This window comes from Barbatula barbatula (assembly GCF_947034865.1).
Source record: "Barbatula barbatula genome assembly, chromosome: 3".
In the NCBI taxonomy this organism is placed as follows: Eukaryota; Metazoa; Chordata; class Actinopteri; order Cypriniformes; family Nemacheilidae; genus Barbatula; species Barbatula barbatula.
In genome coordinates, this window is record NC_136764.1 from 18,001,427 (window position 1) to 18,026,808 (window position 25,382).

At 39.2% G+C, this 25,382-nt stretch overlaps 1 protein-coding gene across 1 annotated transcript; it reads right to left on the reverse strand.

Annotated features, from left to right (window-relative positions):
- Positions 1 to 423: 423 nt before the first annotated feature.
- On the reverse strand, positions 424 to 24,868 carry kif1ab (kinesin family member 1Ab). Its single transcript, XM_079452760.1, has 47 exons — positions 24,472 to 24,868; positions 21,445 to 21,623; positions 20,398 to 20,471; positions 20,081 to 20,260; positions 19,929 to 19,994; positions 19,664 to 19,842; positions 19,440 to 19,551; positions 19,175 to 19,252; positions 19,030 to 19,095; positions 18,937 to 18,954; positions 18,771 to 18,849; positions 18,583 to 18,661; positions 17,911 to 18,053; positions 16,196 to 16,329; positions 16,032 to 16,111; positions 15,848 to 15,923; positions 15,679 to 15,758; positions 15,220 to 15,410; positions 14,921 to 15,101; positions 14,578 to 14,650; positions 14,409 to 14,502; positions 14,086 to 14,234; positions 13,814 to 13,992; positions 13,325 to 13,462; positions 10,468 to 10,586; positions 8,756 to 8,841; positions 8,510 to 8,645; positions 8,129 to 8,303; positions 7,940 to 8,030; positions 7,733 to 7,851; positions 7,597 to 7,652; positions 7,409 to 7,517; positions 7,216 to 7,282; positions 7,040 to 7,124; positions 6,801 to 6,906; positions 6,376 to 6,399; positions 6,173 to 6,287; positions 5,911 to 6,044; positions 5,684 to 5,745; positions 5,457 to 5,602; positions 5,153 to 5,344; positions 4,778 to 4,849; positions 4,351 to 4,466; positions 3,944 to 4,057; positions 3,441 to 3,633; positions 3,202 to 3,320; positions 424 to 2,880 (listed from the first exon to the last, which is right to left on the reverse strand). Exons 2-47 carry the CDS (start codon positions 21,548 to 21,550, stop codon positions 2,841 to 2,843), a joined length of 5,031 nt encoding a protein of 1,676 aa, XP_079308886.1. The 5' UTR covers positions 21,551 to 21,623; positions 24,472 to 24,868; the 3' UTR covers positions 424 to 2,840.
- Positions 24,869 to 25,382: the final 514 nt, after the last annotated feature.

Genomic DNA, 25,382 nt, shown 5'->3' on the forward strand with positions numbered 1-25,382 from the left:
CCCTCAACCCCATATACAATAACAAACTATTACTGAACAGTAAAAACGTAGGGTCACCCAAAAATGAAAATTCAGTTACCATTTACTCATCCTCTTGTCATTTCAAACCTGTATGACTTTCTTTCTTCCAAAGAACACAAAGGAAGATATTTTGAAACGGACATCCCCATTAACTTATATGGACACAAAGCCAGTGCAAGTGAATGGGTTTACAACATTCTTCAAAATATCTTCTGTTGTGTTTTGCGGAAGAAAGCAAGTCATACAGGTTTGAAATGGCAAGAGGGCGAGTAAATCATGACAGAATTAAAATTTTTGTGTGAACTATCACTTTTAAAACAATTGTCCTTAACTCAATAGTGAAGACTATCATTCTATCATACTGATATTCATATTATGTAAAAAATGAAGTCCAGGCTTGGGCAAGGTTGCGCATATTTCACATTTATTTCACAGCCGACAAAGTGTTAAGTGTCCACAGACATTAGAAGACACAGGTCCAACACTCAAAGAACTTGAGCACTGAGTACACTACAGCCCATTCATTATGGTATAAAGTGGTTACAGCTGTGTGCTAGACCACAGGTTTATATACAGAGCAAATCAACAGAAACATAGAAGCAATTACAGTAGATACACTTAGTTTATATTGAGATCCTCTGTAAATTTGGAATATTTGGATGGATGACAAGTGTCTATTCAAAGGGATGCTTGGAAAGAAACACAAAATATCCATAGAGTGAGACAAACATTTGAACTGCAAACCCTGTAAATCTCATTGGTCTGCAATATGTCTGGTTGCATTGCATTGTTAACAGTGTCAAATGCGAATGTTTGCAAACACGACATGCTTATAGTTGACTGTAATCCTTTATTTCGCTAAAATTATAGTAAAAACTATTTTTTTGTCATTGCTACTCTTGTACTGTATGGAGGTATACATTTGATACATTTAATCTAAAAGCTGAATAAATATGTACAGCATGCTATCATATTCATAGCATTATTAAAGACAAAATGAATACAGATCTGAATTGGGGCACTGAGAGGTATAGGCTACCTGGTAATATTCAATTCAATTGATTTATATTGCGCTTTTCACAATGTGCATTGTTTCAAAGCAGCCTTACAGGAGAAAAATAAGAAAAACACAGAAAAGGTAAAACACATAATATAATGTGAAGACACTTAGATTTACATCTATTTCATTGCATGTATTATCATTGTATATTTATACTGCTGCTTGCACGGTAAAGACCAGAAATGCAAAGACATGATTACTCAATATTGCTGTCACATTTGTGCTCTTTGGGTTGGCTGGCCCATGGCACAAAACATCACTTTTCCCACAACAGGATCTTAAAAAGTGCAACATATGGCATGAGCAACATACTGAATGGTTAACTGACCACTAGCATGAGCTCAGATTAACCAGCAGATTTCTGAATTGATAAACATACGTCATTGTGTTTTTGGTCTCTAGTGCATTACTTCTGACTATAATTTGAGTGGCCTGATGGGAAATGTTTTTCTAGGTATACTGTCTCTCTATAGTCACAAGGCAAAATGTGGATAAAACAAGGGATTATTTCAACATGAATGGGTATGCTATAATAAAGGCATCTAAAAAAACTAAAACAAATTAGCGACCATTTTGCTGAGCTGGCGATGATTAAACACAGAAATGTATAAACTTCTGGTTACATATTGTAACACTGGATCTCTTCTTTTAAGACATCTCTTTGCCATCACAAACCAAGAAAGAGATCCTGGCTTCAATGCAGATATTCTAACATTAAGGCCAGACCTGAACATACCAAAGCAGCTACAAAAGAGGAACAAGGCAATAAATATACAGTATTCTCATGAACATGGGCCTCCTGCACAACAGTTTGCAAAAAATTGTGATAAAATCTAATCTACCTCATTTTAAGGTTAAAAGTGCTCTGACTTTGTAATGATTTCTGTGTATGAGTAAAAGAAAAGAAACATTAAAGCAGTGGAGATTCTCTTTAGCAGCGGAGCTCTTGTGCAAATTAACTAAACAAATCTGCAAAACAACCAAAGCTTGGTATCAAAAGTGCAAGGTGAAAAATTTAAAGTAACATGCTAAAGCGACCTCTCGATAAATTAATAATGTTTATAAAACATACAACGCTTAATAAATAAGTAAACATAATGTAATGTTTAAAAGACATTACAGATGAAAATAAAGAGACAAGAATAAACGTCAGTATGGTAGAAAGTTAGTAGTTTTCCAATGTTGATTTCGGGTTGATGTAACAGACAATCACCGAGTTCAGTTGCATTTCCCTGCAAATGTATTATCGGCTATCATCTAAAACGCTAAAAAGTTACCTCGAAATAAGCTCTGCATCCCTTCAAAAAGACTGTGGCCAAAACTATAAAACAAGAAGCATCTACTAAAGCCCAGGTAAAAGCGCTTGACATCTACTCTGCAAAAGCACAGAAGAGCACAAAAAGAGCATTGTGTTGCATTTACAAATGAATGCTATAACACTTAGGCGTGGGGTCATGTCTAAACGCTGTTTTGCCATTCTAGTTTTGAGCAATGTTGGGAGAGTGTTGAATATTTCAATATATTTCAATTAAGTCTATTTACGGTTGTAACTGACTAAACAGAGCCTGACATACACACATAAACACACTTTGTGAAGCCAGTCCCACAGTTTATAGGTGGCATGGAAAGACCCAAGGGGGAGTGCTAGGGTAGGCAGGCAGCTGAGATAAGGTGGGTATAGGACACTCATGATCACATGACCTAATTACATCACAAGGGCCTGTTAGCTAACTGTATATGTTTTAAGCTGGAGAAAAGTTCACATCCTCATCTGTGATCTTCTTCTGGCAAGCTTAGACCTGTGAGGAGAGACAAATGAGAGTGACGTTAGAACTGATCAAATGGCACCAACAAAAAAACACAGCAGAGAACCCCTGGCACTAAGCATTTCATAGATTTCAGGGAATTTCATTGTTTTTTTTTCAAAACATTCAATAAGGGAAAAGCGGAGCAACAGACACACCGTCAACAATTTAACAATCACGTCCTTGGGGAAAATAATATAAGAAAACCATTTCCATGCATCAATAGTAATGGTTTCATTAAATGAATAACTAAATGTGTGTCATGTAACCATTTGCTGAAGGAATTGAAGTACTTTAGGCAGTGTTTTTGTGTACCTGATGGTTCCTGCCAGCAGTGGGTTGAACGCATACAGCCAGTCATGCATCTCTTTGTCATTGCTGGCTTGGAGGAGAATGTTACGGTGCTCGGTGCACACAGCAAATGTGTAAGGAGCCTACAAAAAACCAAACAGCGCATGAATAGATTTGACACAGGGATGCTGTTTCATTTGCTATTATTCAACTCCGTAATAATTTGTGTAATGTCATTTAAAGCAGCAAGAAATGGCTGTTACCCTAAACAAGGTCTGCTGATCTTCATTGTAATCCACCTGGGCAGAAGACAGGTTAATAACGGCTCTCTCCACGTTGTCTCTCTCACTGCGGTACAGGTACACGTATGGCCGTCGCACTACAATGTAACGCTTCACCCAGCCGTTGGTATGTGTCTCCAGAAAATGTAGATAGCCTTTCTTTGACACGATGGGGCTGCAGACGAAGAGAAAACTTATGTTAGATTAAATTGTTTGTTTGTTTATTTGTTCATTCTTAACGCCATACCAGCATCTCAAACTATATATGAGATTAAGTTATAATTTAGAAATATTAATAAACTATCAGTTTATTTTAACTATAATTTTGTTAACATATTATACTGAAATTAATATTATTAAATATCGGCATTGTCTTTCCAAAACCTTGGATGTCCAAATACGCTGTTTTGTAGGAAATGGAAAAATCACTGTGCTTTTTAATGAATAAATACTAAACAAGCACAATGTTTGAAAGTCTCCTGTACCTGACGCGGATCTCTTGGATGTTTGGGATAAACGTGCAGCTCCTGGGTTTCCTCTCTACAGGGCTGAAAGGATCGAGGTCAGGGCTTGAGGCTCCAGAGTTAGCCTCAGCACCTCTGAGAAATGACAACAAAATACAAATTTGGGTTAGATATCAGGAAGTAATGAAATGTAGAGAGAATGTGGGTAAGGCGTCCTCTCTATTTGTAGGGGGTTTCTCCCGGGCTAAAAGATGATTGGTGAGATTGGTTATAGAATGCCAGCCGAGTTAGTTATCAGATTGTGAGATTGGTCATGAAAAGCTAGCCGGGTTAGTTATCTGCACATGCTCCTCCCAAACTTTGTTAACAAAGCATCATTATGTGAGTGCCTTGGCAGTGAATGGTGTGTTTTTTTTAGATATACTGACCTGAAGTCTTGACTGCCAAAGTGACCATCCACCAGTGAAGGGCAGGTGGAGGAGGGAGTCAGAGTGCTCAGAGCTGAAGAACTCTCTCTTAAAAGTGATGCTGACATTTCTGACAGCTAACACACACACACACACAGGGAGGAAAGAGGACCAGATATTCAAGTTAAGAACGTTCAATCCTTAGTCATTATAATCTAAAAAATGGTGTGCTTACCCTTAAAGCATCTATTACTAATCATGCTGCTCTAGTCTAATGAATAAATGATAGAAGTCAACACAAGTATTTAAAATGTAGTAGAAATAAATAAGATACTGCTGAGTGTGAGAGAGTACAATTTACAGCAGGCGAGCAAGTGTAAAAGGTAGAGAAAATAAGAATGAGATGTTTTTGAGGGTCTGGATGGACACTTGGACATTAAAAGCTCACCTTGCTCTCACTGAGACTGCTGCTCACCTGGCTATACTGCCTGTTGAACGTGTGCATGAGCAGTCGTACACACTGTAGAGAGAAGAAGGTGGGTGACATTCAATTGGAAAGTCGTAGTGTCCAAATTTCAGCCCAAGAACAAGTTTTTAAAACAAACCAATGCAACTTGGTGATTTTTCTGAATTAAAATGCAATACGTTGTTATATGCAGATGGTGGATGTTAGGCTTCTGCACGCTTTTTTAGTTTTGGGTGCGAGAAATTGCTTCCAAATTCTTTTTGTCCTATAGTCACACTGGATTTGTAAATAATGTACAGTATATACAATTATTGCCTCACTGTGTGGATATGTACAGTAGTAGCAGATGGTATTTACCTTGGCAGCCAGTTCCCTCTGTCTCTCATTGGGACTGTCCAGACCCAGACTGACTACTGGGTTCATCATCATCAAAGGGCTGGAGGCCTTAGGTGACTCCATCAAGTCTTTACCACAAAATGAATCGTGTCCCAGAAACAGAGATGCTTCTAGCTTCTCTCTCAGCAGAAGATAATGCCTGGTCTTCTCCACCTGTGGACACATCACACGTATTTACTTTCCAGAAAACTATAAAAAGTCACTTAATGGACAGCATAAAAGGCTCTGACACATTCTGATGGAGCACATTCACTCAGGTCCTTACCTCCTGCAGTAGGCTGAGTTTCTCCAGCTCCCATTGGTGGTCCAAGATGAGGCTGTCACTGCGGGGCCTCCAGCCCGCAAGGTTCTCCTCTCCACGCACATACGCCACCGAGGTGTCCAGCACCCGTCTGCGTCTCCTTTGCATACCTGAGTCAAACAGCAGGGTTTGAACATGTCAGATTATGTGTTTTTCCAAATAAAGTAACACATTTGAATTTGCATTCTTACCAGGACTTCCAATGTCTGCCAAATGGCAAAGGCTTAGTTCATACACTCCGGTCACACGGTTACTAGACCAAAAAGTAAACAAGTCATTAGACCTTGCAATACACGCTTACATCCCAAAAAACTGAATTCTGTGCAAATGCATGAAAATTACACATCCATTTTCATTCAGATATTGAATGTTGCATACTAAAGCTGACTTTAACCTCAGGCCTGTGCACTCTGCTCACCTCTCAGAGGGCCTGAAAGCACCCGTGCTGAAGAGGTTGCGAATGGAGCGTGATGCAGGAAGCTTTGCATCTCTGGAGTAGAAGACCATGCAGAAGTCCTTGGTTATAACAGTGGGCTGGGTGCAGTTTTCCATCTAAAGATTACAGCAAAACCCATTAGTAGGAAATTACAGTGTACTAAAAACTTAACTTGGCACTCTGTGTTGTGAAACACATTTGTGTTGATATTGCTTTGGATGAGACAAATAATCAAAATGATCACCTCAAGGTAAGCAGATAAGGTGATGTAAATTTTCTCTCCGTAGGGGGTGACGCGGTTCAGCAGAAGAGAGTTGTGCATGGAGCTGTCCCACGCTGCTTCAAACCGGTAAAATGTCCTGAGAAGTAAACAGATCGATGTTGATGTTTAGACTTTGTACTCGATAGTACAAAGAAAGCGATGTATACTGAGCTCCAAAAACATACCTATGGTCAATTCCCAATGACACACTGACAGGAAACAAGAGATCCAACATGTTAGTGAATTAGAATTTGTAAGACAACTGAGCTATTGGTCTTGTTAGAACAAATGTGGAACTGGCTGTGAAAGCCAAGCTCATTATTTTGTGATTTACTGTTTGCTACATAAAACCCTCCTACATAACGTAAAGAACATTCTGTCAAAATATCTTTGATAACTTTAAAAATATGCAGAGTATGGGCATAGTGAAATAAATCACATTTGATGCTTGGTACAGTATCTCGTAAATAGATTATGAGACTTTAGCCTGGAAGAATGCATTACATTTTCACAAACAATTGTTAATTAAAAGGAGGGAAAATTAGAATCATTATAATTTAGTTATTTTGAAGGGCTGGAGGAGGTATATTTATATAAACGTCTGAAGCACCTGTCATCATAAGATGGCCGTATGTAGCTTGATGACAGGATGTTGAGAGACAGGATGTTGGGATCTATGATCGTCTCGTCCGCCTCGGGTGTGTTACGGATGCGTCCTTAAACAGGAGAGAAGAGATGCTGAGTCATCTAAACTGATAACTCTGCCTGAACATTCACTTGTCCTCTAGTTAAGTAAGCTTTAAAAGAAAAAAATGCTGGAGGTAAGCAAACTCAGAAACATTTACCAACCTATGACCAGCTCTTTAACCTCCTTCCACTCAATGTCATTTCCAGTTTCATGGGCTATAGTGACCGTAATTCTCCTTTGGATCCCCTGTTAGAACAAATATGTATCCAACAAAATGCATCATTTTAGTTTGTAAAACTATAATTGAGTTTCACTGGCGCAGTAAATTCTGGGTTACCTGGTGCAACAGGAATGTACCATGACAGGGCATTCCACCCCTGTGATCAACAACAGCTGGGATGTAGCTGAGAAGGTACGCAAACAGGTACAAGGGTTACATTACTGTACATATAAGTAGCCAGACTTCAATGAGTAACTTACCAAGAATTGATATACTGTACACAAGTCATGAACTTTTATGTGAAACTCACTCTCCATTGGCTTCCAGCTCGCAGATCTCAAAAAAGGTCATAAGTTCGTATTTGGAGTGACAGGGGCCGGCGGTGGAGCGTGTCAGGGTGCTCAGTTTAGTAGCGGGCACTGGGGGTGAGACACAGACAGAGCTCAGACACACAAACCAGAACCAAAAAAAAACAACGAACAATGCAAAAGGTCTTACCTGGCTTCGACAATGGCATAACTCTGGGAAAATGCCTTCTTGTTGGACGTAATGAGCTACAAGGAGGTAAAATAAAGATTTAAAGGTTGACTTGTAGTATTTAAATAGCATTCAAATGTGCCAAGTCGTTCTTTACCTGATTAAGTCCTTACACAGAGGAGGGAAGGGCTGTTTTTGGTAGTGCCCGAATACCTCAAAAACAATTGGCTGACTTTTGATGTATTCCACAAAGGACTTGGTGACCTCCACGGTTATCTACAATAGTAGCAAACACATACAGTACATATAAATCATTTACAATTTACTCTTAACATGTTGAACACGGTTAGCTATGTTAACATACATTTTGAACATGGTAGAATCCCAGAGGAGGTCCTCTGCCTGTGTTCTTCAAGGGTTCAGTTGAAAACGCCTCGTCGTGCCTGTGAATAAAGCTGGATGACAAAACATATGGTTTTAAATGTAACATTTACTGTTACCTAAGAGATAAATCTATAGATGAATGCAGCATGTAGAGGAAACATCTACTCACTTGAACTGGCAGAAGATGTCTGCATACTCAGCTGAGATGCTGGAGGCCTGGAGAACTGTGACTCTGAAGGTGAAGTTGCTGCCAATCTTTAAGTGCTGTAGAGATGTTTCCTGAGTCACATCGAGAGGACACTCAAGACTGCCCTTCAGGGGACTGTCAGGAACATCAGGAGAGGCTGGAGAGAGCAACACAGCAGAATATACTGTAAATAGACCTTTCTTAAGCAAGATATTTGCATCACTAATATTACTTTAAAAAGACAAATTTATCATTGTACGGTAACACATAACATATTATGTTAAATATCATGTTGTGGACATGCGCAACATTTTATCAGAAAATCGATATAAGGCCATCCGTTTTTCTAGTTTTCAAGAATACCTGGACAGTTGTTGTTGTTGACCTCATCAGCACTGAGTCCCATGTCTGAGTTTGGTCCTTCTCCTTCTACAATGCGCAGCTCCTCTTGAGATGTGCTTGTGTGAGTCAGCCCACCACTGCATGACTCTGTCTGGAACTGAACAGAATGTGAAACAGAAGGTCTTAAGTAGCCTAATAAGCCTATTAAAGCGTTTCTGGTTGAATCCAAGCAGTGAGAATGGCCTATAAACAAATAACAGAACCAACCTTCTCAAACTGTTGATCCTCAAATGAGATCTTGGCAGTTCCTGATTGTCGCACACCTGAACCATAATCAGGAGCTTCTTCATCAGCTGTGCAGAAAAACACTCATGATAGACCTCAATTCTGACAATTCTGATTTGTCCATTGATAAAATTCCCTGCACAAACCATAACTTGATGGTCTCTCTCTCTCTCTCTTTTAACATAATGAAGTTTTAAAATCAAATCAATATTTCATATGTACCTATTTATTTTGTAGGTAGACACATATTTAGTACATTACTTTAATGCATTTGGCAGACAACTTAATCCAAAGTGACTTACGGCACATTCAAGTATATTTTATCAGTATGTGTGTTCTCAGCCCACAACCCTTTTCTCTATCGTTTGAGCTACAGGAACAAAATTGAACAGGATGATGGAAGACCCTTATGATCTGTGCTAGGGTTCCAATCATCATATGTGTTGCCCAAATCGCATACTAAAGCCAAAGTCTGTTTATGGAAGTAATACGAATCGGCGGCCATATATGCAACCCCTCCGTGCAGCTATTTACGTCATTGCAAGACAACAGGCAGATATTTCTAATATCACTGACCAAAATCAGAATTACATAGCACATTTCCGATAAATTAAATTCAACCTGACATGAACTGTAGCCAAGCGTTAAATGTGCTAAAATGTCCTTTATTCAAGCGGCCATATTGAGTGCTGCCTTCCTCCCCATTCATTGTTATGGCAGTGGTGGATCTTGTTAATATCTATTATCTTTGCTAAAGCCCTTTTCTATGACATTTATAGTATACATAGTGTATACTGTAGTGTTACTGTAAGTAGTGTGTCCGCATGCAAATTTCCAGCAAAATAAACTGCACTTCATGTATCAGGATGATGAACTTATTTAACTGTAAAAAGTATGGAACACTCACGTTTTTAGTTTAGCTTACATAGTGGAAAGAGAAAAGGGGCTACCGGGAGCAAAGTTTAAGCCTGAGGAGATGATTATGCTTCAGTCTGACGGTGACTTAGGTCATTCTGTGCAAAACATGTAACATTGAAATGACAAGTACAATGTACAAATTGGTGTCATTGACTTGCTTTTTGTCAGGTGTTTGACATCATTTGACCTTATCCGGGAAATCACTTACACTTCCCATTAGTAAAAAACAGTTGGGTGTTTCCCTAAAGGGATAGTTCACGCAAAATGACAATTATTTTATCATCTACTCACCCTCACTCCATTAACTTACATTGTATGGACACTAAACCACTGAAACATTTCTCAAAATATCTTCTTTTTGTGTTTCACAGAAGAAAGAGTCATGCAGGTTTTAAATGACATCAGAGTGAATACTGTAAATTATGACTAATTTTTATTTTGGGGTCAACTATACCTTGACTGTAAGAACTACACTTCTATGGTACAGTCCATAGTGCATAATGTTTATGAAGTAATTTGCACATTTTAATATTTACATATTTTAGCTGGGAAAGTTAAATTGTAGAGATGTGTAAACTGTAGAGACCGAAACCCTAAATTCATGAAACATCAGGGAGAACTTATCAAAGAATGTATGAAGAAAAATTGCTCTTTGGTCTTGTTTCACATTTACCACAAACAAATGCATTTATATGAAAAAAATATAATTACTCAATCTAAATTTTAGAATCAGAAATTTGTAATACATCGGAGCTGTAGCATGAAAATCATCTTACCAGAGATAGCTTGAACTGCCACTCGAAGGAAGCCCTTGACCTCGCCCTTCTCGCTCACAATGGCCACACGGTGCACCAGGGGCACAGGATACAGCAGGTTACTCAGATACACAAAAGCCCTATTGGAAATAAAGATGGTGGGAACAAAAGAGGATTTGAGTCGGTTGATGGGGTAACAGACATTCAGAAACAAGAAAAAATAAGGTTAACATTAATGGGGAAAGGAGCTGAAATGAGAAAAAAATGCCAGTGGTGAAGATCAGCTCAGCCACACTGCCACTATACAACACGACATCAGACACCAAAAAGCAACCAAACAAGAAGCTGCTCCAGCGAAAGCCAAACATGTGCCCTGCGTGTCTGCTGTCAATCTGTGAATGTGCTATTAAAGCCTTCATTCTCAAATATAATACAGAATGGGCCTTGTTCTCTTTGTGGAGGTTGGTGAATGGTTTCAAGATGCATGCATATAGAGCATAACTACACAATAACCTATTTTACAATTTACAGTTGTAACTTGGACTGACAGCACAGTTTAGACTAACTAGGTGGGCAGATTTTATTGATGTTTCGGTGACTGATTCAAGGATTTCAAGAATAAACACAACAATACACCAAATGTTGGTGACAGACTGGTCTATATACTGGTCTATACATTCATTCACTTCAAATGTGCCCTCTCGACCCCAATGTGTTTTCTGTCACCGGCCCAGTGCTCAGAGAGGACTAAGCACGACAGGCAGGGTCAAGAGTGGCAGGAGGTGTGGCCAGAGGGGAGGAGCTTACGACAAGATTGGTGAGGCGCAAATACAGCATGCTCAGATAAACAAAATATTTAGTGAGGAAAATAAACTCCGAATTTGGCCAGATGCAAACTGGAAAGCAAAATATTGAAATGACATTAACATACATGGATTTTAGCCCATCAACTTAAAAGAGAAATCAACACACGTCACAAATCTTGTACTGAATGTTGCATGTGCGTAAGAAAGTGAAAGTATGAGAGCCAATCCTAAACCGAAATAAACTTTTTAGCTCTGGCATGCCCGATTGAGACTGCTGTAGTCGAAACCAGCTCTTTCATCTTGAGCTCTGTAGCATTCAGATTATACAGCTGACTCTCCAAAGTACAGTAATGCTGGAACGCTGCTTCTTCTTGAGTTCAGGAAAAACTAGTGTGACATTTAGAATATAGTCATATTGATTTGATCTGGTACTGTATATTACTGGAATATTATGCTCTGCAACATGCGTAAATCTTTAGAGCCACCCGTGCTGGCCATTTTTGTTTATTGGTCGGTGTTCTTGCATTGTGCCCTGCATGAAGTCAACAAAGTTTCTCAAATGTTAAAAAACAATGAAAAATCCACCATGGGACTATGTTTTTTGTTGACGTCCTCTCATTCAATTACTAAACATCTCACAGACTTTGGTTGTATTTTATGTAAATAAATGTTAATAATAAACTTCCATGCGGGCCTGCTTATATGCCCTCATGAAACCAAAGCATATTTGTAATATATAATACAAAAGTATACAAAATTATATACTCAATTAAAATATAATAGTACAGTATTTTTTATTGAAGATGAGCCTAAAAAGGGTATTATACATGACACAAACTGTTAGACAATTTTTCAAGAAATTTCAATCATGAATGACATTGTATGCATGATGAGATGAAGTAACAAAGTGAGATATTGTAAGATCTTCAATTATCTCACGTTAGGGTGAAATATAGACATTTTTAAATAAACCATAATTAATGATCAACCTTTCTTGTTTCTCTATGGGTTTTGTATGTACTTAACCAATAACCAAAGTGTTAAAAAGAGCTTGTCAACTTGCATCAGCTTGACAACTGCATTTTAAAGACATAATGTTTTGCGCTTCATGAAAAGTAGCCACTTTGGAAATATAAGGTTCCTGTCAGCGACCATATTTTCCCCCGACCGAGGGCGGAAACAACCCAATACTTTTTAGATTGTAGGAGGTGGGTAGCAATTTTAAATAAATACAAAATAAATACAAATGTTTAGCACCCTCATACAAGACTCATAGTGATCAGCCCTGTCTGCGTCTCAGTGTGAAAGAGCTAGTTTCCTCTAACAGCATGCTGCTGAAACCTCACCAACCTGCCTACTAAACTGAACAGAGGCCAGCGGTCGTAAAAGGGGTCCTGGCCATGGCTGGCACCTGGGCAGTGTTCCCTCACACCTTCCTCCTCCTCCTCTCTCCCAAGCTCTGAGCCCAGGTCCTCCAAAAAGAGCTCATCGTCCAGGTCCTCCAACTCCTCCACCTCGACTTTTCCATAATGCCGCTCATCGGCGAGCTCGGTTATGTCAGAGTCGGGATCAGAGAGGGTGGGGGAGAGGGTGGGGTCGCTCATGCGCTCTCTCATGCACGTGTTGAGAATGGGAGTGCTGGTGCAGCCGGAGACACGGGAACTGGGTTAGTAAAACACCACACACACAAGGGTCCCGAACGCGTGCACACGCTCACTCACACACGCAAGGCATTGTTGTATCTCAGCATTAAACCAGCCATGAGCTTCCCGATTTGTGTTTAGCTAATAAACATGGTGAGACAACTGTCCAGCAGGCTGAGCTTTAGTGTTTGGAGTGTCTGAGGGTGCATAGGGGGAATAATGAAAACTCAATGCAAAACTGCTCAGTGAAATGTTCACTAGGATGGCTGCACATCGCTCACCATCACTTAACCCTCATTATAAGCACTATGCAAATCATAAGCAGTTACCAGCTACATGTACATTACAGTATGTACATTGGGAAAACCAGCACCCGCTCACCCAGCTTTTCAATGCACACCACACAAGCTTGATGTATTGATCACTCACCGGCCAACCAGGCGGAACCATGGGAAGCGATCATAGAAGGGGTCACCGCCAGACATTATGTGGTCACATTCCTCAACTGCGGTACTGGGCACCTCCGCTGCTCGGTCATACATTTCCCTCATCAAATCCAGTCTTTGTCTGCAGATATGACATTAATGCATTACCAAAAGAAGATTATCAGCAAGATTTATGGAGAATTCCAAGTATACAAAGCACAACAAATATCAAAAGTTCTATAACTTTTATATATAGTTTATCTATAAAGTTTATATGTATTAATAGTTTATAAGAACATAAACATACCATCCTATATTTAAGAGATATAAAAACATTTATAAACATTTATATATAATTTAAATTATTAGTAAATATAAAAAACACTTGTAAATATTTCCAAAATGTGTATGTGTTTGTGATTATAAATGCAAAATGTACATCTCTCTGAGCATTCTGGTCATATTATGTACACATTTAGGTATCTGATTGTACCTGAGTTTCTCTAGGGTCCAGTTGTGTGTGGCACCATTTTTCTGGTCCTGAACCTCTACGGCTACGATGGTGCGAGGGAACAGTCTTTTCTCCCTGTCTTTGGCTATGCTGGGAGACAGGAGGTCAGGGGGCAGCGGGGAGTACAGCGTGTCCGTTAACAACACAAACTGAAATTGAACCTGCAGAAGAAAACACATGATATGAATTGTTTGTTTATTGTTTAAACTGAGGTTAACATATCCATAAAGCAGGACTTTAATGATATGATGTACCTTTTTCTTCAGCTCTACGCTAATGGCATTAGCCTCTTTGAGGAAAATTGCATTTCCCCAGAGCATGTCTCTGAGCGAGGTGAACTGGTAGAATCGCCATTTACGGAAAGCCCAGAGGGCCAGTTCTGTCTCTTGGTTTGTCCACGGCACTGCAGTACCACAAATATGAACCCATTTGTAAAATATTTCAGAAACGTCTAAAACTTCTGATAAAAAAAAATGTCTCTACTATTTCATATGTTTGTTAACATCACAAACATTAAATAATATGAAAATAATGCTACTGTATAAGGATCAGGGTATAACTATATGTTTTGGCCCACCTTCCTCTTCTGGTTCCTCTTCTTCCTCTGTGGTTTCTGGGAAATATCTGGAGTCAACCTGCCTCTGAAGAGCTTCCAGCTTACTCTCGTAGTCCTAAAAAGGTTCGTTTTGGTTTTATTTAGATCTTCCAGTTTGCTTCTCAAAAAGTCTGGTTAGTAAAAGACTTACCAGTCTCTGTTGTTCCAGAAGGTTGCTCGCCTCTTCTCTCTCCTTGCGGTACTGTTCCTCAAGCTCCTGTAATCTGGAAGTGACAAAACCATCAGATTAAAGCTGCAAAGACTAGAAAGCTGGTAATTCTCTGAGATGCTAAAACCTACAGACTCTGACTAAAAGTTATTTAAAGGTGGTTTAGATGGTCTGCCAGCCTGGCCAAATTATTCAGCATGTCCGTCTACTGGTCTTTGAGTCTAAACAGCTTGGCAATGGCATGAGACCCTAACTTTCAATAAAGTTGTTATTGATTTAACAAATTGTAGCACATGGGCTAATAAATCTTAGGGAGGACAGTTACCTCTGCACCATCTCTTGCTTCATATCAATCCCTTGTTTATCCAGTAGTTCTCTCTGGGCGAAGGCCCAGTCCACCGGCTCCACAGGTGTTTCTGCACACGGGGTTCTCTCCCTCTCTTGCCGTGCTTGCTCTGGATCATTGAAACGGAACACGTGGCTCTTGCCCATGATGATACGGTTACCTGCAATTGGCAACAGACTGGATTTAAAACTTATTAAAGCGAACAAAAAGTGCTGTTTCAACAGCCATTGCATTTGCGAAGACGCAACTGGTTTTAAGTCTAGAAGGCAAAGACACACCTGATCTGAGAACAATAGGCTCTGTCACTCTCTTTCCATTAACATAGGTCTCAGCTCCCTCACAGGGCTCAAATACCACGGTTCCCTCTCCCGAGGCATTTGTGCTACTTGTGAAGATACAGTGCTCGTCTTTGATGAAGTGACCGCTCAGGACAATGTCCTGCCGACTGCTGGCATCCTCACGGCCGACCCTACAGATAAGAAAACCATGTCAGATCAAATCAAAACAACACTAACAACCAAAATCTATATTCAAAATCTATCAATTTCATGTTCTATTATTAATACTGCACATTATGCACCACCTGAAGGTGCACTGTATTCTTTTTCTTATGATAATGGTTTAACATACAGAGAATCCATTTTCCAATATATTTTTAATTCATGCAGACTCCTGTCAGCTTAATAAAATATGTTTTGTTATATATGTAATTTTATATAAATACACAACATTCTTACTTCGTGATTCCATCTTTAATGTAGTACAACAAGCACTCAGACATGAGTGGATCTTCATTTAGATTGACCAAGTGAGGCGTCTGAAACATAAAAATCACGAAGTGTTGGTTTAAGCATTTGACTAAATTGACTTTGTTTTAGGACAAACAGCACTTAAAGATCTTCTAACCTTCTTTGGAGAAAAGACTCCAACTGTTCCTCCATCTTCTCTCATCGCCACACCCATTTCAGCCAAAAGTGCTTCCCTAATGGCAAGAGAACATTACAAACCACACCATCTTTGCAAAAGAAGTACGAGAGTTTTATAATTGCAGAAACATTTCAAGATGAAAGATATCACAGTGTTTTCCAACCTTTCCATCCTAATAGCCTCTGTGCGGCGAAGCTTCTCTTCCCAAGTTTCATTGAGTTCTGCAATTATCTTCTCAGTTTCCTAGTTGGAAATTAGGGCAATGTTAAAACCATCAGCAATGGCCCTTATTAATTTATCAAACCTTCCGATAATCCTCGGCCTCACCTTAAGTCTCTCAATAGCTTGCTCACTTCCGGGGCTGAACATGATCCGGTCATGCAGGCTGCTGATGGAGCCAGCTCGGCTGGACAGGGCGGAGAGAGAGGGAGAGGGGCTCATTCCTGTCATGGCATTGGTCACTGTGGAGAAATCACCCTTTTGATTGACAGCCTGGATGCTATTGATATTATCCTTGTATTTGCACAAGTCTGGCCAAGAATTGGGAATAGCAGGTTGGAGAGTCAACGGAAAAAGTTTTGGTAAGAGGAAAAAGGGGTAACCATGGAAACAAAGAGGATGGGGAAGGAAGAAGAATAGAAAGTGTCAAAAACAAGCCTCAACAGCTAATTAAAAGTGTTACAAAGCTGCAGGGTGCAGGGCAGACAGCATAAATCTGAGGGCGCCAAATGCTTCCAGTGTTTTTATCTTTCAAGTGTATCAGGATACCAAACAATGAGTTGAAAAAACTTCCTGCATGCCTCGGTATCTGAACCATGCTTGAAATAATGAGCATGGAGATGAACTGAGCACTCAATGCAGTTTTTATCAGCGACTGCACAGCATGAATGGCCAAGCCAAATAGAGATGACCACATGCCTCTGACTCCGCTTAGAGGTAAACCTCTGGAGCACCTCTGGACCATCAGAGCTGTACCGTTTTAAATACAGGGCTGGGGAGTAACGAAATACATGTAACTTAGCTACGTATTTTAAATTCAAAATTTGAGTAAGTGTATTTCATTACATTTACTTTTAAATGAGTGATAATCAAATTACAGTTACATCCAAAAAGTATTTTAGATCACCAAAGGCATTACTTGGAATTTTAATGTCATTTATTTCATTTAAACATTAATATAAAGTCAACTGTAACAGGCCATTAAAGTAAACAGCAATTGGTTTCTCTGGCTCTGACAATCTGCAAAAGCATCCTAAACTACACTTATGCTCATAAGGTTCACACACACCTTGTCGAATATGCAAAATTATAGCATTTAATTTTTTTAATTATAAAAAATATGCTACACCATAGTCCTGTCCTGAATACGTGTGATAGTTGTTTGTGAGTTTCTTGTTTAAAAAAAAAATTCTCTCTTTTTCTCACAATTGCCGGTTTATAACTCGTAATTCTGAGAATGTGGAATATAATGTCCAATGAGGGAAAACTGTAAAACTGATATTGTTTCAAATAAGCAGAGGAAAGCCAAGTCCTCTGTTTGGTAATCCTTTTGTTTTATGTACCTTATTAGTATTCCAAAGAATTTTAGATTAAAAATTTTGTGTAATCTAAAGAAATACGTGACAGATTACTTTTTAAATGATGTATTTTGTAATCTGTAGTGAAAAACATTTTAAAAGTAACCTTTAAACAGCCCTGTTTAAATACATGTATTAGTTGAAACTGATAAGTTGAAAAGCAAATAGACTTTGGTGCTCCAGAGATTCCTGCTTTAGCTTTTGTAAGCTGTGAATCTAGAATGGCAAAATACACACATTTAAGGTCAGCTATCCCAGGACCTGGTGTCCTATATGCTGAGAGAAACAGACAGAAAAGACAAATGCTTTAGACATATTTCCAGAACTCTGCCTGACCCTCAGGATCCTAACAGACGTAATATAGCAGAACGGTCGCGTCAATCGTCCTGAGAATGTTGGAATGTGAGTGTAAATTTGTAAACACAAGAAGAGTTGCTGCTCTTCTATCTGAAAAGTATCACTCACTCTCAATGATGTCTCCAAGACCCTGAGCATAGAGTAGATCCTTCAGACGAGCCACTTCTTCCTTCAGTTCGCGCACCAGGCGGTTGTTAGGATCTTCGTTGATGACAGCGTTGCATCGGATCTGCTTGGCACGGTCAGCATACCTGTGGACAGCGACAGTACATCTAAAACCATCCAAACCAGCATCACAACATTCCATAACATCCACTGGAGGTGGTTTGCTGATAATGGCCTAGCTGGTTACCAAGCTGGTACAGTATTGAGCAGAAATACTTACCGACTTAAAGGGTAAGGTCACCCAAAAATGTCATTTCAAATCTGTATGACTTTCTTCTGCTGAACACAAAAGAAGAATTTTGTTAACTGATCAATGCCGGTACCATTCACTTCTGATGTAAGGACACAACACCAATGAAATTCAATGGGTGCCGGCGTTGTTCAGTTTCCAGTATTCTTTAAATATTTTTTGTGTTCTGCAGAAGAAAGAAAGTCAAAAGGTTTGAAATGACAAGAGGGTGAGTAAATGACAACAGAATTTTCATGTTTGGGTGAACTATCACTTCAATGAAATAGATGTAACATTTGTATTCAACTCACATTCAATTAGGTTTTGGTAGAAATTGTATTGGTATTTGTCAAACGAGTAAAAAAAAGTGAAACCATGGTTTTTACCTGAGAGTACTGAGAGTTTCATCATAGTTTATATCGGCAGGACTTAGAGCTGCTACCATTGCAGTACGCGAGTTACCTCCTGAAAAATTAAACATAATTTGATCTTGAGAAACTTATTATGTTTTTGGACCTGAAACTGTCATAACTGACAGACAAATGTTGTGATACAAGATGCAAAAGTTTTATACCAAGGTTTTCCCTCAGCAGCCATGTCAAAACTGAATCTCTGTATGGAATAAAGTTCTCAACCTTCTTCTTCTTTTTGTTCTGCATGGAGTACAAAGAAGTGTCAATCATCACAGCTGTAGTCAGTCATAATTCAAGACTAGCTAAAAAGATTTGACTGATCCCCACCTTGTTTGGTGCAGAGTCCTACAAAACAACAAAATAATTTGTTAAATGTTTTCTGTTTTATTTATGATTAAGACAATATCTTAAAGTTCTCACCATCTCAGCTAAACCAGATATAACTTTGCCCAGTGTTGTTAAGGATTTGTTGATATTAGCTCCTTCCTATAAAAAGGAATGATACATTTTTAATGATGCATTCATGACCATATAAAATGTCACAATGCAAAAAAAAGTGACCCACCTTCAGTCTAGTGCCTTTAGCTCCAGTAGAATCAGCCCTCTCACTTCCTGCCAAGTCAACGAGGCTGATTTTGCTGACCTGCATCCAAAAGGAAATGTTGTGTCTCAAAACTGTAATGCGCTCTAATGCACATATTAGCAAATTCAGCCTTTGTCAAGCTGCCAGCATCCATCAGAAATGAGTCCAGTCACCTCCTTTGTATTTTAGTGATGCACATTTTCCCAAGTAGAACAATAGTATTCATCGAACCATGCATACGTTGTACCTTTTCAGAGGTGTTGTCTGTGTCGCTGTCATGCCGTTTCTGTGTGAAGATGATGTTGAAAACTGCATGCGAACGGCTGCTTGTCTCGTTCATGTTGGTGGCTGCCACAGTCCTGAGGATATACAGTATGATGAGCAAAACACAGAAGTACAGAGATGCATATAGTTCTGAAATGAGACTTTTCTTTTCACTATTTTCCTATTTAGATGTTTTATTCTGCTCACCTGGCTTTGTTTCCAGAGTCCATCAGGTCCTGGATGTCATTGTAAGAAGTTACGGCTAGTTTAGATAAGTCCTCCACATACGGTCCCATTAGCGGATGTTCTCGCACACGCAGGTTCCCTTTGTTCTTTGGGTTCAGCAGATCTCGTACACGCTCACAGTAGATCTCCATATAGCTTACCTATAAAAATCCAGTGTTGACTTGCTATTTGGACTCCATGGTAAGAATGGTGTCAATTAAACGCATTTATCATGTGATGCACTTACCTCAACTGAGTATGACATGCTATTGACATTATTGTCATTGATCTTGGTAAACAGATCCTCACATAGCTGTCAAAAATAGATTCAGCATTAAGAATATGAACGTTTCCACAGCATCTATTATTTATGTATTATAGACATATCTATTGCACTACCAATGGGATGATCCCCTCTTGGTCTTTCTCTTGCTTGCCCATCATGGTGTATGACTTTCCTGCACCAGTTTGTCCATAGGCAAAGATACACACATTATATCCCTCAAAAGCATGCAGAAGCATTTCCTCCCCAATGTCTTTATACACCTGCTTCTGACATGCATAGTTGATATCTTCTGGCTGTTCGAGACAAAGAGAGATACAGACCACATAAAAATACTGTTAAGATGGCTCAAGAACATTTATTATGATAGACTACGACTATATTAGAATAACAACAGTACTGAGCGGGACCAGTGCCATGAAAGGAAACTTACAGTTGTGTGTGACCAATAGGAATAGTCAAAGTTGAAGCTCTTGTTGTCCTTTGGCTGTTTTGGGTTTATTATTGCTAGAAAAGAAAAGAGAAGAATCTTCAATCCATAAAACAAACAGTTTCTGTTCCTTGAGGTTTGCATAGTTGTGCTTATACTGGATTGTATGAAGCCTGTGGAGTCTCTATTACAAAACATGCTTGTACAAGTGGAGATCATTCTTTTTCTGTCAATACTTTTATATTTTATATCAACAAATAAATAGGGTTTGGAATTTCTTCATCAGAATTAAACAATAAAATTGTGACTAAACAGCGGTTGCCTCAAAGACCTTTTGAAAGGACTGCAGTCATTTTCAGACGTTTCAGAACTGTTTATTTCTTTTCATGCAATGTCCAAAAAAGACAAAGACATGTCAATAGTCATCATAACGTCACCTCATTTCTGCCCTGTTTATCATTTTAAGGCTATGTATGGCATATGTAGGCATCTCCTACTGGACATGAGTGTATATCATGCATCTCTTGGGCTCCAGGAATGAGGTCATGAACAGCTCTGCATCCTCTCACCAGCACAAAGCCATTCAGTGTGTGTGTGACCTCACACTCTGCATCAGCTGACACTGTTTTCCCACTCACAGTGCAACGAGAACAGCAGGACAGTTTCTGGTTGTTGGAAGTGCTCCAGAAATGTGGGCTGGAAATGCAATAGAATCCGTGTCCCAAACTAACCCTGTCTCTAAGCATGTATCTACCGAAGGTCCGTTTTGTTTTTGAGAACAAAAGTATGGCAAATCAAGTCTCGCTTCACTAATCAATGAAAGCAGACCGTTACTGAAAACAAAGGCTTGACATTTGAAAAATCTGTAAACTTAGCCAATGCGCTAATTGTCTCTCTCATTGGGGTGCTGATGCAAGAATATGAGAATAAATATTTTATTATGGCCATCAATTATTACTATTAGACAATATTTGCACACTGACAAGCAACTGTTATTCAAAATACTATCTGAGAAGTAACAACGTTCAAATGATTGAAATTTGCACTCACTGGTAGTGTTGCCTGACATCTGGATGATACACTTGCTCTCTTTTCCAATCTCTCTGGAATTGAAGGGACGGACCCTCACAGCTACTTTCACAGAGCCACTTGCCATGATGTCTGAGTGTTGGTGTTCTGTACTACACAGGATTTGATGGGACAAAGCCCAGCCAGGAATCAGAGACCACCTAAGGAGGAAACATAAAAGAAATCTGAAAATACATTTCTCTCTTACTAACCAATTATCCATTGTCAAGAAAAAAAGATAAGGTTAATGCCTATGTATAAGACTTAGTGTTTCAGCAAATGAATTACTGAAAGAGATACTTAAGGAAAATACCCATAAATCTGTTCAATAGTACAATTGTACGGGCGAAGTTACGCCATTGATAATCTAATTTAGGTAATGGAGTGTGCTGGGATCCATGAGCATGACTCATCAGAACTTTTATCACATTCAGTAGATTACTGTATGCACCGTATGAATGTACTATAGCCTATAACCTCTCTGTGTGGGGTGTCAACTTCAAGTTAGATGTAACAGATTTAGTTTTAGGGCCCATATGGTCTTCTCTATTAATAGAAACGCAAAACAGCATAATCCTCATCCAAGAGCAGAGGCAGACAAAGCAAGCAAATATTAAACAGTTATCATTTTGACTGTAACAAAACCAGGCAGAATGTGGATGAACATCTACTTTGTTCAGAAATACTACTTTAGAAGTAGCCTTTTTTCTCAAAGTTTTTGAAATGTAATTCTTTTGTTAAACCCACGCCACAGCAGAATAGACGGTTCGATTGTTTAGTCTACATACATGATGCTGGGGCTCTCCTCAGTTAGAACAAGAACGTGGATGTTTTCGTCCAAGATGTGAAATGAATTTATAAATCAATCAATAGTTATTTCAAGAACATCTTAAGGGAAAATGCATGTTCATCCTGTTAAATGTAACTTAGAAATGTTAAAGGAAACACTATTATTTTCACTGACATTTGTGCAAAATTGGCTGGTAACCACTGTGGCTCTATTTACAAACAATAACTTGCTGTTTAGAGCACAGCTAAAAATCAGTGGCTAGTGACCGACTGTATATCCAGGAGCGGCAGTGTAGGCTAATCGTAGCCACAATTTTGACGATGTGGACTCGGCCATTTTAACAGTAGCCTAGTGCTGGTGTGTCAAGTGACTTCACATGACTGTTTGAAATTTTTTCGTATGTAATGTTTACTGTATACTTGCATTTGTTAATGTGGTGACGCATAAGTTATACAATTTATTAAAGCAGTGGAGTGTCACCTAACTCCGCCTACTCGCGGTGAGTTGTGGGTAATATCAGCCGTCAGAGTGTGCATCGTTCTACACTTCGAATTTCTACCGGAAGTAGTAGACCAATCGGGAATCTTTGGATAACCGCATACTGACGTTATAGGGAAAAACGCCTTCTGTTAATGTAAAGTATTTCCCTGATATCCCGTGAGGTAAAACATTGAAAACTGTTCAACCGAGGATAAAACTTCCATTTAAAAGAATGACAAGCAAAACAATTGTGTCAAAGCTGTAAGTAAATGATTTAATAGTCAAAAAAGTTACAAAACACAAAGAATGCTTCAATCAGAACAGTAATATCAGTTCTGTGCTAGTTTCTAATTTCTTACGTTGATAACATCCATCAATGCAAAACACGATTTATACTGACGTTAAATTTAATCTACAAACTGTTCATTGTAAATTAATGAAAAACACATTCCAGTTTATTAGTGTCCTATTCCAGTATTGGAAAATAAAAATAATATATTGCCCATAGTAAAATAAATTGCCTCGCTTTAAATAAATAAAAATAAAAAATTCGGTCAACGTGAATTCATCAGCTGCGCCACTATTTACTTGTATAATCCGTGTCAAGAAAATGACTTGCATAAGCGCCATGAAATAAATAATAATAATTTACAATACGGATGTTTTCAGAACGAATGTTGTTTACCACAGTCCGTAGGCTAGTTTACACTGAAAATGGCTGCCTTACTGTCAGCATCCACAGAATCAGCTGTGATGGACGGGCATTTGCGTCAGCTTCAACCCACCTAGCAAAACAAATGCAATGAAGCCATTTTAGCTATCTTTAGGCAAACCACGGACGACAAGGTCCCATCGTACAACAACGTTACATTAATATGTTTTCAACTCTTTGGCTGGGCTACTACTGCGTAGATGCAGCAGCGACCCAATCTCTCATCAACATCAACCGAACGACGCGGCAAACGAAACGCTTCACGAACGTACACCGCATTATAATCGACACTTCTCGCATCAATTGCAGACAGCTTCGTTGACTGTGGCAGCGTTTTCATGTTCGCGTCGTTTAGATAGCGTGTTAAAGTGTGACGCGTCTGTTACTATGGAGTATTTCCTCAAGAGCACAGGCAAACATGCATTTCATATCGGCACCGTGATATTAAATGGGTCTGGTCCACACTGTCAAACACAAGTGCGTATACTGTAATTTCCTCGCATCTTATAAAAAACATAAAATATAATATATTATGGTGTATTTATTCATTTATTCAATTCCCTTCATAACAGTTCATTCAATCTGGGTGCCATTGAAAGTAAATGAAGAATAGGGCCTAGATTACATGACATGGCCTCACCCTGCCAACACAAACAGGCGGATGCATCCTTCAGCACTGTGACTATAAATACTGTAACTGAGATGAATAGAAAGTAAACGTTTGGCTAAATGTCCTCTGATGTCCAAAAATAATGGAAATCTGTCCTTTATAATATATTAAAATCATTACATTATAACAGTACAGCACCATATTGTAAAAACAACCATTGTCTCTTTTGACAATTCTTTTTTAAAAGGCATCTTTTTGCCTACTGTTTTGTATTTCAGGTCTTATTCTATTTCATCCTTGGTGTGGCTTGCGGGACAAGACAACAGTCGAACAGTGCACCACCCTCCTCCTTCTCAGACACGAAAACACTATTATAAAACTATAAATCATACCAGACTAAATGAAATTCTCACCAACCTGATTCCTTATAGCAATGTCCTTTTAAGATTGTGGACAGCAGTAGGTTATTCCATGAAGCCTGATTCTCTGATCCACCGTCTTCTTCCTCTCCAAGTCTTTAATTTTTTCCTATAGGCTCCCAGCCTCTCCCTAGTTCAGCCACATAAATGCAGGTGGAGCCCCCCCTGGCAAGACCGTCAGACTGAGAGAGTCTGGTTTTGCAGGGCCTGGTACGCAGTGGTGCGTCAAGAGGGGGGAGAGCAAGCTACGTCGAGTCTATACGAGGGGAGGGTTAAATGAGGTGGGGATGTGTAGAGAGAGCAAGAGAGAGTGTTTCTTTAGCCTAACACAAAATGGCTGTTATGGTGGAGCCAAGGATGCTGATCAGCAGTGAGATGCTGATGACATCATCAGTGTGGGAGCAGGCAGCATTGATGCAGCAGAGGGAGTGGGAGGGGTAGAGAGAGAGAGAGAGAGAGACAGAGAGAGAGAGCAAAGGGGAGGGAGGAAAGGGCAGACAAGGAATAATGGTATGAGGCTAGTAAAAAACACAGTCATGGATTAGCTTGCATGTCTTCAAATGTAAACCACACATAAATACGTGGATTTCCGTTCTTGGCTCAGCCAGTAGGGTTTGTTTATCAGCATGCATGAGACGCGCTTCACTGGACTCATTATGAAGGGCCAAGGCTTCCAGCTGGGCTTATGCAAAGAGATGAACAACAATAAATAATTATAAAATACTTTATCAGAGTTATACAGCCATGGAAACAATTAAAATATGTTCCAAATTTTCATTTAATCAGCATTTCTAGATGTATTGTGGCCATTCCAGTCCAGTGTCTGTTGAATTTTAACAAAACCTAACCTCAGGAGTATTGTGAAAGACTGACAGCATGACCAGAGATTATCACAAAAAAAGTTATTTT

Bases quoted from the DNA above. Each gene is read 5' to 3' on its own strand.
- kif1ab (XM_079452760.1), bottom strand. From the start codon at position 21,550: ATGGCAAGTGGCTCTGTGAAAGTAGCTGTGAGGGTCCGTCCCTTCAAT. The intron at 19,843-19,928 runs GTAAGTGCATCA...GGATTTTTATAG, and splicing joins GCATGTCATACTCAGTTGAG to GTAAGCTATATGGAGATCTA. The intron at 16,330-17,910 runs GTGAGTGATACT...ATTTCTCCACAG, and splicing joins TCTTGGAGACATCATTGAGA to TGACCAATGCCATGACAGGA.